This window comes from Oncorhynchus kisutch, linkage group LG8 (assembly GCF_002021735.2).
Source record: "Oncorhynchus kisutch isolate 150728-3 linkage group LG8, Okis_V2, whole genome shotgun sequence".
In the NCBI taxonomy this organism is placed as follows: domain Eukaryota; kingdom Metazoa; phylum Chordata; class Actinopteri; order Salmoniformes; family Salmonidae; genus Oncorhynchus; species Oncorhynchus kisutch.
Window position 1 is genome coordinate 22,133,023 of NC_034181.2, and position 19,783 is coordinate 22,152,805.

General features: G+C 45.6%; 1 protein-coding gene across 34 annotated transcripts in view; it reads right to left on the minus strand.

Annotated features, from left to right (window-relative positions):
- The window catches only part of arvcfb (ARVCF delta catenin family member b), a 364,251-nt gene that overhangs the window by 11,841 nt on the left and 332,627 nt on the right, over positions 1-19,783 (minus strand). For all 34 annotated transcript variants that reach the window (XR_004210758.1, XM_031829809.1, XM_031829811.1 and 31 more), the window contains 2 exons: positions 5,549-5,676; positions 217-367 (listed from right to left, as the gene is read on the minus strand). Coding sequence is in view for 33 of the 34 variants with exons in the window: in XM_031829809.1 (XP_031685669.1) it covers positions 217-367; positions 5,549-5,676 (279 nt within the window). In the remaining variant the exon portion in view is untranslated. The remainder of the gene's footprint in view (positions 1-216; positions 368-5,548; positions 5,677-19,783) is intronic.

Sequence of the window (19,783 nt, forward strand, 5' to 3'; positions counted from 1 at the left end):
TGATTTAAAAAAATATTAGATGACTTCACTTGCATAAAAACTGAGAATGGAAACGTGGTTAGTAACAGCTATCTGATCTCACAGCATTCCAAAGTGTTTTACCCCATTGTTGTACCTGTACGTTGTAAAGAGAGGCCATGTGTTAACAGTGTGTGGTCAAGCCCACAGTTAACACACAGCCTCTCTTTGCAGCATACAGTTGGTCAATGGTCGTACCGATCAGGTCTTTGTTGCGGCGGTCGATGGAGAGGTTGCGCAGGGCGATGGCCACGGCTCGGACCACCTTGTCAGAGTCAGAACGCAGCAGCTCCACCAGGATGGGAAGACCCTTCTCCTTCCTCACTGTGGCACGGATGTAGTTGGACCACTGGGGACAGAGAGAGGAGGGAACATGGATGATAAGGATAAAATGTCTGTGAAGAGAGAATACTACCAGCCAATACATACATACATACGCACACACACACACACACACACACACACACACACACACACACACACACACACACACACACACACACACACACACACACACACACACACACACACACACACACACACACACACACACACACACACACCACCCCACCCCACCCACAATTATTGTACATGAGCACAGCCAACAGTGGCTATCTAGATTGGACTGTTCAAGAAAATTACACAGCAGGGCTACAGACTGTCATGTGATGGAATTTGTCACTGATTAAACATCAACGAATGCTCCTCTCTTTTTTTTCTGTAACACAAAACAATAAGTTTGACATGAAAGAGCTCCTTTGCTGAACACGGTTACCCCCTGAGATGTAATTAAACTGGTGCAACACCAGAACCCGCCCACTGGGTGGCAGTAGTAAACCTAAAACTTCCATAGTAGTTAAACAGCAAGGGAGCAGCAAGGAGAAGGGGATGAGATATCCTCATTGGGAATGGGAACACGTTATGTCCAGAGGTTTGATGTGTTAGCATCAGCCCCAAGCCCCAGTGTGGACAGGCATTCTGATCACCCTCTAAATACACAGACATGGAATCACTGGCCACTTTAATAATGGAACACTAGTTACTTTAATAATGTTTACATACTTCTTTACTCATTTCATATGTACAGTGCCTTGCGAAAGTATTCGGCCCCCTTGAACTTTGCGACCTTTTGCCACATTTCAGGCTTCAAACATAAAGATATAAAACTGTATTTTTTTGTGAAGAATCAACAACAAGTGGGACACAATCATGAAGTGGAACGACATTTATTGGATATTTCAAACTTTTTTAACAAATCAAAAACTGAAAAATTGGGCGTGCAAAATTATTCAGCCCCTTTACTTTCAGTGCAGCAAACTCTCTCCAGAAGTTCAGTGAGGATCTCTGAATGATCCAATGTTGACCTAAATGACTAATGATGATAAATACAATCCACCTGTGTGTAATCAAGTCTCCGTATAAATGCACCTGCACTGTGATAGTCTCAGAGGTCCGTTAAAAGCGCAGAGAGCATCATGAAGAACAAGGAACACACCAGGCAGGTCCGAGATACTGTTGTGAAGAAGTTTAAAGCCGGATTTGGATACAAAAAGATTTCCCAAGCTTTAAACATCCCAAGGAGCACTGTGCAAGCGATAATATTGAAATGGAAGGAGTATCAGACCACTGCAAATCTACCAAGACCTGGCCGTCCCTCTAAACTTTCAGCTCATACAAGGAGAAGACTGATCAGAGATGCAGCCAAGAGGCCCATCACTCTGGATGAACTGCAGAGATCTACAGCTGAGGTGGGAGACTCTGTCCATAGGACAATAATCAGTCGTATATTGCACAAATCTGGCCTTTATGGAAGGCCATTTCTTAAAGATATCCATAAAAAGTGTTGTTTAAAGTTTGCCACAAGCCACCTGGGAGACACACCAAACATGTGGAAGAAGGTGCTCTGGTCAGATGAAACCAAAATTGAACTTCTTGGCAACAATGCAAAACGTTATGTTTGGCGTAAAAGCAACACAGCTCATCACCCTGAACACACCATCCCCACTGTCAAACATGGTGGTGGCAGCATCATGGTTTGGGCCTGCTTTTCTTCAGCAGGGACAGGGAAGATGGTTAAAATTGATGGGAAGATGGATGGAGCCAAATACAGGACCATTCTGGAAGAAAACCTGATGGAGTCTGCAAAAGACCTGAGACTGGGACGGAGATTTGTCTTCCAACAAGACAATGATCCAAAACATAAAGCAAAATCTACAATGGAATGGTTCAAAAATAAACATATCCAGGTGTTAGAATGGCCAAGTCAAAGTCCAGACCTGAATCCAATCGAGAATCTGTGGAAAGAACTGAAAACTGCTGTTCACAAATGCTCTCCATCCAACCTCACTGAGCTCGAGCTGTTTTGCAAGGAGGAATGGGAAAAAATGTCAGTCTCTCGATGTGCAAAACTGATAGAGACATACCCCAAGCGACTTACAGCTGTAATCGCAGCAAAAGGTGGTGCTACAAAGTATTAACTTAAGGGGGCTGAATAATTTTGCACACCCAATTTTTCAGTTTTTGATTTGTTAAAAAAGTTTGAAATATCCAATAAATGTCGTTCCACTTCATGATTGTGTCCCACTTATTGTTGATTCTTCACAAAAAAATACAGTTTTATATCTTTATGTTTGAAGCCTGAAATGTGGCAAAAGGTCGCAAAGTTCAAGGGGGGCGAATACTTTCGCAAGGCACTGTATATACTGTATTATATTATACTGTAATTTAGTCAATGCTACTCCAACATCGCTCGTCCTAATATTAATATATTTCTTAATTCCATTATTTTACTTTTAGCTTTGTGTGTCTTGTTGTGATACTACTGCACTGTTAAGAGCTAGGAAGACAAGCATTTGCTACACCCGCAATAACATCTGCTAAATATGTGTATGTGACCAATAATATTTGATTTGATCTGCTCAAACTACATAAATAAAATAACTACATAAATAAAATGTTATTGTTCACATACACATGGTTAGCAGATGTTAATGTGAGTGTAGCAAAATGCTTGTGCTTCCAGTTCCGACAGTGCAGTAATATCTAACAAGTAATCTAACAATTTCCCAACAACTACCTAATACACACAAATCTAAAGGGGTGAATGAGAATATGTACATGTAAATATATGGATGATGGCAGAGCGGCATAGGCAAGGTGCAATAGATGGTATAAAATACAGTATATACATATGATATGAGTAATGTAAGATATGTAAACATTATTAAAGTGGCATTATTTAAAATGGCATTGTTTAAAGTGACTAGTGATCCATTTATTAAAATGGCCAGTGATTGGGTCTCAATGTAGGCAGCAGCCTCTCTGAGTTAGTGATTGCTGTTTAGCAGTCTGATTGCCTTGAGATAGAAGCTGTATTTTTGGGGGAGGGAGGGAGCGATTCTCTCTCTTTATATACAGTGCCTTCAGAAAACATTCATATCCCTTGACTTATTCCACATTTTGTTGTGTTACACAGATGTACCTTGTGATGGGGACAATAACAGGCCACTCCAAAATATGCAACACAATGCCACAGATGTATCAAGTTTTGAGGGAGTGTGCAATTGGCATGCTGACTGCAGGAATGTCCACCAGAGCTGTTACCAGAGAATTTAAATGCAAATATTTCTACTATAAGCCGCTTCAAACATCGTTTTAGAGAATTTGGCAGTATGTCCAACCAGCCTCACAATCGCAGACCATGTGTTTGGTGACGTGTTTGCGGTTTGCTGATGTCAACGTTGTGAACAAAGTGCCCCATGGTGGTGGGGTTATGGTATGAGCAGGCATAAGCTACGGACAATGAACACGATTGCATTTTATCAATGGCAATTTGAATGCAGAGATATTGTGACGAGATCCTGAGGCCCACTGTTGTGTCATCCACCGCAATCATCTCATGTTTCAGCACGAAAATGTATGGCCCCATGTCGCACAGATCTGGACTGTAGTGAGGTGTTGTGTTGGATTTGCTAACTTCTTTGCCACATGTTTTGCAGTATTACTTTAGTGCCTTATTGCAAACAGGATGCATGTTTTGCAGTATTACTTTAGTGCCTTATTGCAAACAGGATGCATGTTTTGCAGTATTACTTTAGTGCCTTATTGCAAACAGGATGCATGTTTTGGAATATTTTTTATTCCTTCTTTTCACTCTGTCATTTAATGTTTTGTAGAGTAACCACAATGTTGTTGATCCATCCTCAGTTTTCTCCTATCACAGCCATGAAACTCTGAAACTGTTTTAAAGTCACCATTGGCCTCATGGTGAAATCTCTGAACAGTTTCCTTCCTCTCTGGCAACTGAGTTAGGAAGGACACCTGTATCTTTGTAGTAACCCATCTACAAATTGGTGCCCTTCTTTGCAAGGCATTGGAAAACCTCTGTGGTCTTTGTGGTTGAATCTTTGTTTGTAATTCACTGCTCGACTGAGGGGCCTTACAGATAATTGCATGTGTGGGGGTACAGAGATGAGGTAGTCATTCAGAAATCATGTTAAACACTATTATTGCACACAGAGTCCACGCAACGTATTATGTGACTTGTTAAGGTCATTTTTACTACTGAACGTATTTAGGCTTACCATAACAAAAGGGTGGAATACTTCTTAACTCAAGACATTTCAGCTTTTTATTTTTTATTCATTAGTAACATTTGCAAAAACATAATTCCACTTTGACATTATCGGGTATTGTGTGTAGGCCAGTGAAATCTATATTTAATCTATTTTAAATTGAGGCTATAACACAACAAAATGTGTTAGAAGTCAATATGTCATGAATACTTTCTGATTATAATTATAAAAAATCACCAGTGCAGTGATAGAAAACAGTAAAAATGAAAATTGTGACATGGTTTATACATGGTATACATGTACTGTAGGGTACACATGTTGTACATGTTATCACAGGTTATGTGTAAGCGTTTCAAATTTTAACAAATTTTAATTTCTGTTGTGTTTTGCCACCGCTGTGGATGGAGAGATCTGTGAACGAGCTGAGCTGAGAGGAACAGGAAGGTGTGAGCATGGTGCTGGAGCCTGGTGATGATTAATGCCGTGGCAACGGATATGTTTACAGTCTGACACATAGGTGTTAAAAAATGAATCACGATATAGCTAAAATGACAAAGTTCTCTAGGCCTAACATAGGCCAGTACTGACTAAGAGCATTAATGCCGTGGCAACGGATATGTTTACAGTCTGACACATAGGTGTTAAAAAATGAATCACGATAGAGCTAAAATGACAAAGTTCTCTAGGCCTAACATAGGCCAGTACTGACTAAGAGCATAATTCCTGAAGGGAATAACATGATAGGCCTCTGTACTTTACACTAGTGATGGTAATGACTGTGTAAATGCTGGAAAAAACATCACACTGATTACTCACTACTGTAACCAAATGGAAGTGTTTTTGTACTGACAGTGCATAGCTCCATTTGGGATAAATGACTTGTCCAGCCTATTGAGGTTCAGAGACCTTATTACCCATAATCCCAGTTTGTGTGTGTTTATGTGTGTGAGACTCACGGTCCACTGTCCGGCGCTGAGGTTCTGCAGGGCCCCTGCGGCAGCCTCCAGAGTGTTGTAGTTCTGACTCTCAGTTAGCAGAGACAGGTACAGCCTCACCACTTCCGGTTGGTACAGCAGCTCAAAACCTACAAAGACAGAGACAGAGAGACAGAGGGAGAGAGAGAGAGGGAGGGGGGGGGGGACATGGAAGTTAGATACGGAGACAGAGAAGTTAAATTTGGAGAGAAAAAGAGAGAGAAAGAGACATGAAAGTTAGATACGTAGACAGAAAGAGACAGATAAGGAGAGAGAGGGAGAGGCAGAAGTTAGATAAAGAGACACTTTTAGGATAGATACAGAGGGAGGCAGAGAGCCAACAGAGAGACAGATTATTGAACACAATTAAAAGAAACACAGACATGTAGCTCAGATACAGAGACAGGCAATCAGTCTGTGAAACCGCTCACATAATAAGACTAATAGAAGTCAGCTATCTTCCCACATAATTATGTCAGGCAAGACTATTAGGTGTCTGTCAATTATTATTCTCCCTTTCACACTCTGGTAAATCTCATTAACAGTACGTGATAAACATAACAAACAACTGTGCATAGTCTACCCAAGTTATTGTTATCGCTTGGTAGAAACCATGTGACAACCCTTTAAATGACATAGTAATTATTCCATAACTTACAATGCAATAACCAATGGCTCCCGAGTGGCACAGTGGTCTAAGGCACTGCATCTCAGTGCAAGAGACATCACTACAGTCCCTGGTTCGATTCCGAGCTGTATCACATCTGGCCGTGATTGGGAGTCCCATAGGGCGGTGCACAACATTTTATGGGTTTGGCCAGGGTAGGCCATCATTGTAAATAATAATTTGTTCTTAACTGACTTGTCTAGTTAAATAAAAGTTACACAGATTTTTTTGCAATTTTTTAAAACAGTATTAGTACTGCTGGTACAACACAGTATTTACTAATACCACTGATAGTTAGTATGGTATAAGTGTGGCCAAAAAGTATTAAAAAGCTCAGTCAGATGAAGCAGCCATCAGCTGTAACAGCCAATAGCCTAATGGCCACTATGTAGCTTTTATCAAAGTACAAATCTCTGCAAATGTGATCAGTGACCTCAGTCATAAAACGGTGCCCTGCTTCTACTGAAGGTAGAGGGAGTGAGTCCCCTCCAATGTTGTTGAGGCAAGGTAACGTGGAGCTTTTTGACATGGTCGGGTCCCTTTGACCTCAGATTATAGTTTAGGACTGTGTTTACACAGTTTAAGAAGACTTAAACTATAGAAAACTGTAGAGAGCATATGTCATTGGTTGTAATTATGTGAATACTGCAACACATAACCTGGTCTTTTTCTCATTTTGACTAAATTACACCCAAATAAATAATCTGTTGCCACAGACCAAGTTTCAGATCCGATCTCACAGCAATACATCACTCACACTAGATTCATATATATATATATATTAGTCTTGTGAATGAATCACGATGTAAGTAGATATTGATTTTACATATACAACAAGATCAAGTATCTGAAAGCAAAGTTTCTCTCTGTCCATTTAACACATTGTAGCAGTCAGTCAAAGGTTGGCTTGAGCTGTGTGGTAAACTGTGTAATTACATTATCAGCTATCAGATGATTCAGGCTGAGAAGTGAGAGGCAGAGAAAGTATGGAACCCCACTCTCCTTTCCACTACCAAGGTCAGCTCAGGCTGTCTGACATCCCAGGGGAGGAGCACTTCTCAAACTGTAGTACATCCACACTAACAGCCCCTCGCTATGGAAGACAACTTGGCTTGGCTCTATGGACTCAAAACCAAGTATTTCATCATCATCACAATCCATCTGTATTCATATATTCTCAAAAACCTTCTGCACTTTAAAGTCTGCAAGTCTAAAGTGGTGGATCAGAACAGACTATCTTTTCTTCACTGTTCTCTGAATAATAGTATCAGTCAGAACACACTGTACGTGCACACACACACACACACACACACACACACACACACACACACACACACACACACACACACACACACACACACACACACACACACACACACACACACACACACACACACACACACACACACACACACCTCAATTATTCACTTCCACTGAGCTTAAATTAAAGAAAATAACCATTGGTTCATTCCATGTTATCCGAGGCGTTCATTTCCAGAGGTATATTTCAAACCACATATATTAAATTGAAATGATTGATACACTGTGGTGGGAGAGGAATTCTATACATTCTTTTTGGGAAATGAAGAGAACAGTGAAAGTCTTAGTAATACAAAGAGGTAAAAAAGTACTGTTCGCTTCAATGGATGAGGCCAAGAAACAGACTTGGATATCTGGAAGGGCCTTTTACCATCGCCTTAATGAGGGAGAGAAGAAAAGAAGAAAGTCTAGAGTGAGACAAACGACTCTGAAGCCCTGGAGAGGAGGAGACGAGAGGGAGCAGAGCTGTCTATTTCTGCCAGATCTAGACTAGACTACATCCAGCTCTGGGCGTGAGCAGACCTCTAACTGTCTTCAGGAAATGCACAAACCTTGAATAACCATTTTCACGTCTAAATCTGGGGCTCACACCCATCATTTTGGAGAAAGAGTCAATGATGGATGTGGGAATGGCTGACTTTGGTCCCTTCATCCTGGGGTTGCCAGATCCAGCCACTCCACAGAGCTGTTTCCTGTCCATGATCCTGTCCTAATCCTTCCACAATATCCCTCCACAACCATGTAAACCAATTGTGGTGCATGGAGAGGAGGTTGCCAGTCATAAAGAAAGATGCTTGTTTGTGTTAGGGATTCAGGTTTCATAAGGAGCTCTGTGAGTCAGAGGGAGTGAGGTCACAGTGTGTGAGTAATCAAAGAGAGGCCAGCTAATGTGTGATTCAAAACAACTGAATTGCCTTTGTCTGGGGCTTAAACAGCATACCACAGCTCGGGAGCAGAACAGTGGAACAGACACAGACAGCGCAGTGCTGTAGCAATACGTCTCCCCATACAACTTGGCTTATTTCAGGCATATTCAGTCAGTCAATGCAGACTCAGCAAAGTCAAGGCCATTTATCAGACTCAGAGGCTTCACAGCAGAAGCAGAAACTCCCAGTGCCAAGTTAACTTTTAAATCCAGGACAACGTTTTAATAAGCAAGAACCTGTAAATCTGCAATCCTACATTTCCCCGTTCCCCACTCTCTTGTAATTCCACGGTCTTGGACTCATCTCTTCCAGTCCGAGAGTTAGGAAGTTGCCAAGGGCTCAGATAAAGTGGCCAAGTACTGTCCCCTCAGAGGCAAATGAAAAGGGAGGGACATTCATGTGGCCTTTAAACTAATTCCTAGAGCTCTCTCTAAGATCTGCACATGTCCAGTGAATGAAGAACTGTTCCAGAGCTCTGAGCCCATGTCCACATTAGACATATTATCTCTGTAAGGTTCATTTCTATGGTTTGCAGTCAAATGGCAGTGCACATCATAGGGGTTGGTTTAGCACCATAGAGATGCTAATATCTTCATGAGGCTTTTTTATGTGGCCTGCAGTGCATCTTCATGGTTCACCTTCATGTCAGACTAGCTAGTAGGCTATAGGGTGGTGCTGTACTAGCATAGTATGGTCATGACATGTACAGTGTATTAACCACTTTCCAGTCATTAGTTAGCGTTGCCTTTGCCTGGCTACCCAAACTCCTTGCTCCTGCTAAACGCTATGCCACAGCACAGCACAATGAGTCTAGATCTGAGTACCTCTCCGAGGATTTCTATAATGGAAATCCATTCTAGACCGTCTGATTGGTCCCAGAAACCGATGGTTTGGGCCAAAGCCAGAACACGCGTGTGTAAATTTAGAAAATTTGTCATTGGCTCTGATTGGTTGAGATGATCCAATTGGTGATGACTTTGTTTTGTACAACAACCATCATTTTGATGTCACCACAAACATAGAGCAGCGGAATAATTCAGTTTGAGTCATCAGGCAAGCGTCGCCTGCTAGCTGCCTGCCAGGCAGGTTGTTAGCAGGGAATTATAATGAATGTTGAATAATTAACTGTCGCTGTGGCGTGACCTCTATGTCCCTCTGGTGCTGGAGCTTTGAGCTACACTCACACATTGTACCACATGCAGCACGCATGTTATTTACATGTATTTTTATTTAGACTTATGTACAAACAGTAACACATCTGTAATACAGTCTCTCTCTCTCCTCCTATCTACACTCAACACACACACACACCCCTCCTATCTACACTCAACACACACACACACCCCTCCTATCTACACCCAACACACACACACACCCCTCCTATCTACACCCAACACACACACACACCCCTCCTATCTACACCCAACACACACACACACCCCTCCTATCTACACTCAACACACACACACACCCCTCCTATCTACACTCAACACACACACACACCCCTCCTATCTACACTCAACACACACACACACCCCTCCTATCTACACTCAACACACACACACACCCCTCCTATCTACACTCAACACACACACACACCCCTCCTATCTACACTCAACACACACACCCCTCCTATCTACACTCAACACACACACACCCCCTCCTATCTACACTCAACACACACACACACCCCTCCTATCTACACTCAACACACACACCCCCTCCTATCTACACTCAACACACACACACCCCTCCTATCTACACTCAACACACACACACACCCCTCCTATCTACACTCAACACACACACACACCCCTCCTATCTACACTCAACACACACACACACCCCTCCTATCTACACTCAACACACACACACACCCCTCCTATCTACACTCAACACACACACACCCCTCCTATCTACACTCAACACACACACACCCCTCCTATCTACACTCAACACACACACACACACCCCTCCTATCTACACTCAACACACACACACACCCCTCCTATCTACACTCAACACACACACACACCCCTCCTATCTACACTCAACACACACACACACCCCTCCTATCTACACTCAACACACACACACACCCCTCCTATCTACACTCAACACACACACACACCCCTCCTATCTACACTCAACACACACACACCCCTCCTATCTACACTCAACACACACACACACCCCTCCTATCTACACTCAACACACACACACACCCCTCCTATCTACACTCAACACACACACACACCCCTCCTATCTACACTCAACACACACACACACCCCTCCTATCTACACCCAACACACACACACACCCCTCCTATCTACACCCAACACACACACACCCCTCCTATCTACACCCAACACACACACACACCCCTCCTATCTACACTCAACACACACACACACCCCTCCTATCTACACTCAACACACACACACACCCCTCCTATCTACACTCAACTCAACACACACACACACCCCTCCTATCTACACTCAACACACACACACACACCCCTCCTATCTACACTCAACACACACACCACCACCCCTCCTATCTACTCAACCCACACACACACCCCTCCTATCTACACTCACACACACCACACCCCTCCTATCTACACTCAACACACCCCCCCTCCTATCTACACTCAACACACACACACACCCCTCCTATCTACACTCACACACACACACACCCCCTCCTATCTACACCCAACACACACACACCACCCCTCCTATCTACACTCAACACACACCACACACCCCTCCTATCTACACCCAACACACACACACACCCCTCCTATCTAGACTCAACACACACACACACCCCTCCTATCTACACTCAACACACACACACCCCTCCTATCTACACTCAACCACACCCCCCCCTCCTATCTACACTCAACACACACACACACCCCTCCTATCTACACCCAACACACACACACCCCTCCTATCTACACCCAACACACACACACACCCCTCCTATCTACACTCAACACACACACACCCCTCCTATCTACACCCAACACACACACACCCCTCCTATCTACACCCAACACACACACACACCCCCTCCTATCTACACCCAACACACACACACACCCCTCCTATCTACACCCAACACACACACACACCCCTCCTATCTACACTCAACACACACACACCCCTCCTATCTACACTCAACACACACACACACCCCTCCTATCTACACCCAACACACACACACACCCCTCCTATCTACACTCAACACACACACACCCCTCCTATCTACACTCAACACACACACACACCCCTCCTATCTACACCCAACACACACACACACCCCTCCTATCTACACCCAACACACACACCCCCCCCTCCTATCTACACCCAACACACACACACACCCCTCCTATCTACACCCAACACACACACACACCCCTCCTATCTACACCCAACACACACACACACCCCTCCTATCTACACTCAACACACACACACCCCTCCTATCTACACCCAACACACACACCCCCCCCCTCCTATCTACACCCAACACACACACACACCCCTCCTATCTACACCCAACACACACACACACCCCTCCTATCTACACCCAACACACACACCCCCCCTCCTATCTACACCCAACACACACACACACCCCTCCTATCTACACCCAACACACCACACCCCCCCCTCCTATCTACACCCAACACACACACACACCCCTCCTATCTACACCCAACACACACACACACCCCTCCTATCTACACCCAACACACACACACACCCCTCCTATCTACACCCAACACACACACACACCCCTCCTATCTACACCCAACACACACCCCCCCCCCTCCTATCTACACCCAACACACACACACACCCCTCCTATCTACACCCAACACACACACCCCCCCCCTCCTATCTACACCCAACACACACACACACCCCTCCTATCTACACCCAACACACACACACACCCCTCCTATCTACACCCAACACACACACCCCCCCCTCCTATCTACACCCAACACACACACACACCCCTCCTATCTACACCCAACACACACACACACCCCTCCTATCTACACCCAACACACACACACACCCCTCCTATCTACACTCAACACACACACACACCCCTCCTATCTACACTCAACCACACACACACACCCCTCCTATCTACACTCAACACACCCCCCCCCCCCCCTCCTATCTACACCCAACACACACACACACCCCTCCTATCTACACTCAACACCCCCCCCCCCCTCCTATCTACACTCAACACACACACACACCCCTCCTATCTACACTCAACACACACACACCCCTCCTATCTACACCCAACACACACACACACCCCTCCTATCTACACCCAACACACACCCCCCCCCTCCTATCTACACCCAACACACACACACACCCCTCCTATCTACACCCAACACACACACACACCCCTCCTATCTACACCCAACACACACACACACCCCTCCTATCTACACTCAACACACACACACACACCCCTCCTATCTACACTCAACACACACACACCCCTCCTATCTACACTCAACACACCCCCCCCCTCCTATCTACACCCAACACACACACACACACCCCTCCTATCTACACTCAACACACCCCCCCTCCTATCTACACCCAACACACACACACACCCCTCCTATCTACACCCAACACACACACACACCCCTCCTATCTACACTCAACACACACACACCCCTCCTATCTACACTCAACACCCCCCCCCCTCCTATCTACACCCAACACACACACACACCCCTCCTATCTACACTCAACACACCCCCCCTCCTATCTACACCCAACACACACACACACCCCTCCTATCTACACCCAACACACACACACACCCCTCCTATCTACACTCAACACACACCCCCCTCCTATCTACACCCAACACACACACACACCCCTCCTATCTACACCCAACACACACACACAAACACACACCCCTCCTATCTACACCCAACACACACACACCCCTCCTATCTACACTCAACACACCCCCCCTCCTATCTACACCCAACACACACACACCCCTCCTATCTACACTCAACACCCCCCCCCCCCCTCCTATCTACACCCAACACACACACACCCCTCCTATCTACACTCAACACACCCCCCCTCCTATCTACACCCAACACACACACACACACACACACACACACACACACACACACACACACACACACACACACACACACACACCCCTCCTATCTACACCCAACACACACACACCCCTCATATCTACACCCAACACACACACACCCCTCCTATCTACACTCAACACACACACACACACCCCTCCTATCTACACTCAACACACCCCCCCCTCCTATCTACACCCAACACACACACACACACACACACACCCCTCCTATCTACACCCAACACAAACACACACCCCTCCTATCTACACTCAACACACACCCCCCTCCTATCTACACCCAACACACACACACACACCCCTTCTATCTACACCCAACACACACACACACACACACACCCCTCCTATCTACACCAAACACACACCCCTCCTATCTACACCCAACACACACAGACTCCTCCTATCTACACCCAACACACCCACACACACCCCTCCTATCTACACCCAACACACACACCCCTCCTATCTACACCCAACACACACACACACCTCCTATCTACACCCAACACACACACACACACAGACCCCTCCTATCTACACCCAACACACCCACACACACCCCTCCTATCTACACCCAACACCCAACATACACCTATCTACACACAACACACACACATCCTATCTACACCCAAGACCCAACATACACACACACACAACACACACACACACACACACACACACACCCAACACCCAATACACACACACCCCTCCTATCTACACCCAACACACACACACAGCTAGCATTATCCATCCCCTGGGTGCAAGGCTAGAAAGTACATTCCCTGTACAATCCCATGCCTACATGTTTCTCCAGTAGACATCAGTCAGACGAGTGGTGTGTTGCTGTGGCCTCCCTCCCCTGCAGTCACATCCTGAGAGAGCGGGACATCAAAACCAGCAAGCTGAGGAACACGCTTAGGCCCGACCTCACTTCTAATTGAGCTGATAGGGGTGGAGCACCAGGTTATTTTCCAAAGCAGAAACGCAGAGGTGACAAACTCTCAAACGCTGGCGGCTCAATTAGAGGCTTACAGAGTAGAGAAGAGAGGAGAGAAGGCTTATGCTGCATTCAGTGTGAGGCAAAGTAGGTTACAACAAAGTCAAGTTGAGGTGAGTGAGTGATGCATATGGCCCTGAGTGGCTCATCAGTTCACCATTAGAGTATTAGGGTTCAAGTGGCTTCACTATGGGCTGTAATTAAAGTGAAGGTGTTGCGGCTTGACAAGACCAAAATGATAATAGATTAACTGACACACACACAGACACACAGACATACACACACAGACAGACACAAACACACCTCACATTAGCCCTCTTCTGTCAAAAAAATCACTGTTCATCAATCAAAACTAAGTGGGGAGCTTATTGTAACCCCAATCCGAGGCGAGCCTCTCCCAAAGCCTCCCGCATCTATCACATACAATGAGTGTACAAAATATTAAGGACACCTGCACTTTCCATGACATAGACTGACCATATACTGACCAAGTGATCCCTTGTTGATGTCACTTGTTAAATCCACTTCAATCAGTGTAGATGAAGGGTAGAAGACAGGTTAAAGAAGGTCTTTAAAGCCTTGAGAGAATTGAGACATGGATTGTGTATGTGTTCCATTGAGGGTGAATGAGCAAGACAAAAGATGTAAGTGCCTTTGAACAGGGTATGTTAGTAGGTGCCAGGCACAGCGGTTTGAGTGTGTCAATAACTGCAACGCTGCTGGGTTTTCACACTCAACAGTTTCCTGTGTGTATCAAGAATGGTCCACCACCCAAAGGACATCATTGACCCAACTGTGGGAACCATTGGAGTCAACATGGCACAGCATCCCTGTGGAATACTTTCGACACCTTGTAGAGTCTATGCCCCGAACAAATTGATGCTGTTCTGAGGGCAAAATGGGTTGCAACTCAATATTAGAAGGGTGTTCCTAATGTTTTGTACACTCAGTGAATACTCTACTCCCTTCATATCCATAGGATTACCACTCAAAACCCCATCAGATCGAGTGAGGAACATATGTAGTCTCCATGAAAACACACTTCAATCAATAACAGCTTGCTATATCACTTCACTGTTCTTACAGCAGGTCAAAGTGGTGTTAACAGTGTCATTAAGAGAATGGGAGAGAGGGAGCAGAGGGTCACACTCTGCCTATGAAACACTAGCTAAATAAATAATACTGTTTGAACAGGGGAAATCAGAAGTCATTGGATCCCCATTCCAGCTCTGAAACATAGGCACAAGTTTAACCCCATGAGACCAATGTGGCTCAGAAAGTATGGTTAAGGTTTTCATATCGCTGTCTGTGTCATAGATAATGAATGCTTTCACAGGGAAAGCCACGGAGAGAGCAGCTATCACATCACGTTGTTAGGGCCACTTTGAAAGACAATAGCTGACCCCAGGTGACCCGCAAACCTGTCAGAAAATATCAGGAAGTGTAATTGAAAACAACAACAACAACATTGAAGGCTTGGAATGTTGGATAAATGTCTGTTTTCAGTTCAGTCGGTTCATACGAGTCAGTTCTTTAACCGCTCTCTCTTTCCATCGCTCTTTCCACATCTTTCACTCTCTCCTTCTCTCCATCTCTATTTTTATTTTCCCTGGCCTTGGTACCAATTCAAACAAAGCACAGCCAGGCCGCTAAGGCCACTTTTAACAACAGCCATCTCACTAGAGAGGCAGGGAGCAAAAGTCAAGGCTTTGAATAATGCTTCTCCTCTTTCTTTCTCTCTGTGTATTGGCGTCTCTTTGGGCATTGGCTTGGCAAACCAAGGGCACCAAACATTAGCATATCCAAACAACAACAGTTGGTGGCATTTTGTTGGAAGGTGACATTAAAGGGTCCAGAGGGTAACTGGCGGTCAGCCGATTTTTTGGACAGCTAACTACAGTACTCATCCTCTAAGGCACGCAACATACCAATTCGGCCCGCAGGTGGTTTGAGTAATAAAAAAAGAAGATATTTTGTGCTTTTATTTCCTAAACAAAAAATGTGGGGGGGGGGGGGGTGAACTCAATATACTTTAAAATGACAAATACAAAATCAAAACTGTGTAGAAATAATAATGGACCTACATTTACACAGTTTCTTGACTGTGTCCAGCTCACTAATCATTTTGACGGTGAGGAAATATAGCCAATTTTCAGTGCGGCATCCCGGACCTCGTTGAAGAATGAATGCGGCCTGTGGGTCAAAATGAGTTTGTCACCCCTGCTCTAAGGGCATAAAGATACCCCAGAGAGCAGAAAGAGAGGGAAGAGGTGGTGGGTAGAGGTGCATAAACAAACTACCGGTACCTAGTTCCTCTCATCCTGTCTCTCTCCATCATTGTCATTCTACCACTGGGTGTTGGTAGGGCATCAATGGGAAGACACTGTCAAAAGGCTGACAGAGACTTGAAAGAGTTTGGCTGGCTTGGCTCAATGTGTATCCTGGATCACAGCTCCGGTGCTGCCATTTTAGGAGAAGACACCAGACATCCTTTCTCCTGTGCAAAAGGGATAATTAGGTCCTGCTGTGGCACCCCAGGATTAGGCGTCTTCCGGGTCTTCCAGACCGGAGCTACCGTTAGCAGAGAGACTGGCTGTCACCGGTCTCCCATGGACGCCTCGACGCCGGCCGCCTCAACGGGCCACATTGTTTGCTTGTCACACACTTCAAACCTTTCCTTTTCCAAATCCACAGGACATGTTTCTGTTTTCACCATCCTCCAGCTGAACAGAAAATAATAACTCAGTAGTTCTTCACCGCTACCCAACAACAAGTTATAAAGGTTGCTGTCTGTGGTTAACCAGAGGATGTGCCTTCCAGCGACAACCTTTCTGGATCACAGTTAGAATGCAATGTACTCTGGCTTTGTTTCCAATGTTCCTAAATCTAATAGTTCCTAATGGCTTCTGGGCCACGGGTTGAGGAGGATGTCTGTTTATATGAAACCTTGGTCACGCAAGACAATAATATCCTTCAGCTATGGCCCTTGACCTGGCATAATATCAACGTCTCTCTCCAGGAGGAGCTCCTACTGACCACCCGTCATAGGGATGGGTTCATCTGTTTTTCTGAGCCTACCTTCAGCCCATCCACACAGTGGCCAGTTAGCTTAGAGTCCCTACATCCTCTCCAGGGCTCAGAGAGAGACAGACACTGGCCATTAGACTGATATGTGTGACCTCAGGGGAGGTTTGATAGAGAAAGCCGCTAGCCACTCTACATACGTCAGCATGCAGCCTGGCCTGGCCAGACACACATTTAGATGCATATCTGGACCTGCAGGGGACTGGATGTTGTTATGAGGCTGCAGATAAGGCTCAGATACCAATGCCCATGTGGTCGGAGGCTCAGCATTTCATTTCCTCCCTCTGTCTTTATCTTTCTCCCTGTAAGGGCCCCAGAATGCAGACCATACCACAGTTTTTTTTTGACTGGCTGGCTGGTGACCTGGCTGGCTGGTGACCTTGCTGATTGGCTGACCATACCACAGTTTTTTTTTGGACTGGCTGACTGGTTAGTTGACTGGCTGGTTAGTTGGTTGGTTGACTGGATGGTTGGCTGGCTGGCTAGCTGACTGGCTCTGTGTGCTCCTATAGAGGTTTAGTGTCAGATTGTATTCCACAGGGGAGCTCAGAGCTCAAATCCTGGAGATTGGGTTGGGGGGAAGGGAGGGGAGTGGGGGGCTCATGGGGCTGGGGGGAGGGGGGTAAGCTGAGCTGCTCACAAAATGTAGTCGCAAACAGAAAACAGGAGAGGGAGAGATGGAAGAGGATATGGAAGATAGAGATGGATGAAGCGAGGGAGGGAGATGTATAGGAGAAAGAGGAGGAAGCAGAGGAGGGATGGGAGGTGTGTAGGAGAGGCAGAGGGAGTAAGAGGCGTGTGGTGGAGGGCAGAGGCAATGTTCCCTCCAAAAAAAAGTGAATCACTGAGCAAATTTCTGGTCTGTTGGGCGCAAACTTGAACGTTGTGAAAATTCTTCCGGCTAGCTTTTACTGTGAACCCTGAGGCTATACCTACTTTAAGTTAGTTTTAACAGTGGTCAAGTAAGCCACTGTGGCTATTTGATCATAATGTAGGCCTACCAGAGTGGCCTACCATCAAAAGCAATGAAGAAAATGCATCCCATACATAACATTTTAACAGTGGTGTAAAGTACTTTAGTACTACTTAAGTAGTTTTTGGGGGTATCTGTACTTTACTTTATTATTTATATTTTGGACTACTTTTACTTCACTACATTCCTGAAGACAATAATGTACAATTTACTCCATACATTTTCCAATTCCAATTCAAGCACGTATCAAGAGAACATCCCTGGTCATCCCTCCTCCCTCTGATCTGGAGAACTCACTAAACAGAGAACATCCCTGGTCATCCCTCCTCCCTCTGATCTGGAGGACTCACTAAACAGAGAACATCCCTGGTCATCCCTCCTCCCTCTGATCTGGTGGACTCACTAAACAGAGAACATCCCTGGTCATCCCTCCTCCCTCTGATCTGGAGGACTCACTAAACAGAGAACATCCCTGGTCATCCCTCCTCCCTCTGATCTGGAGGACTCACTAAACAGAGAACATCCCTGGTCATCCCTCCTCCCTCTGATCTGGAGGACTCACTAAACAGAGAACATCCCTGGTCATCCCTCCTCCCTCTGATCTGGAGGACTCACTAAACAGAGAACATCCCTGGTCATCCCTCCTCCCTCTGATCTGGAGGACTCACTAAACAGAGAACATCCCTGGTCATCCCTCCTCCCTCTGATCTGGAGGACTCACTAAACAGAGAACATCCCTGGTCATCCCTCCTCCCTCTGATCTGGAGGACTCACTAAACAGAGAACATCCCTGGTCATCCCTCCTCCCTCTGATCTGGAGGACTCACTAAACAGAGAACATCCCTGGTCATCCCTCCTCCCTCTGATCTGGAGGACTCACTAAACAGAGAACATCCCTGGTCATCCCTCCTCCCTCTGATCTGGAGGACTCACTAAACAGAGAACATCCCTGGTCATCCCTCCTCCCTCTGATCTGGAGGACTCACTAAACAGAGAACATCCCTGGTCATCCCTCCTCCCTCTGATCTGGAGGACTCACTAAACAGAGAA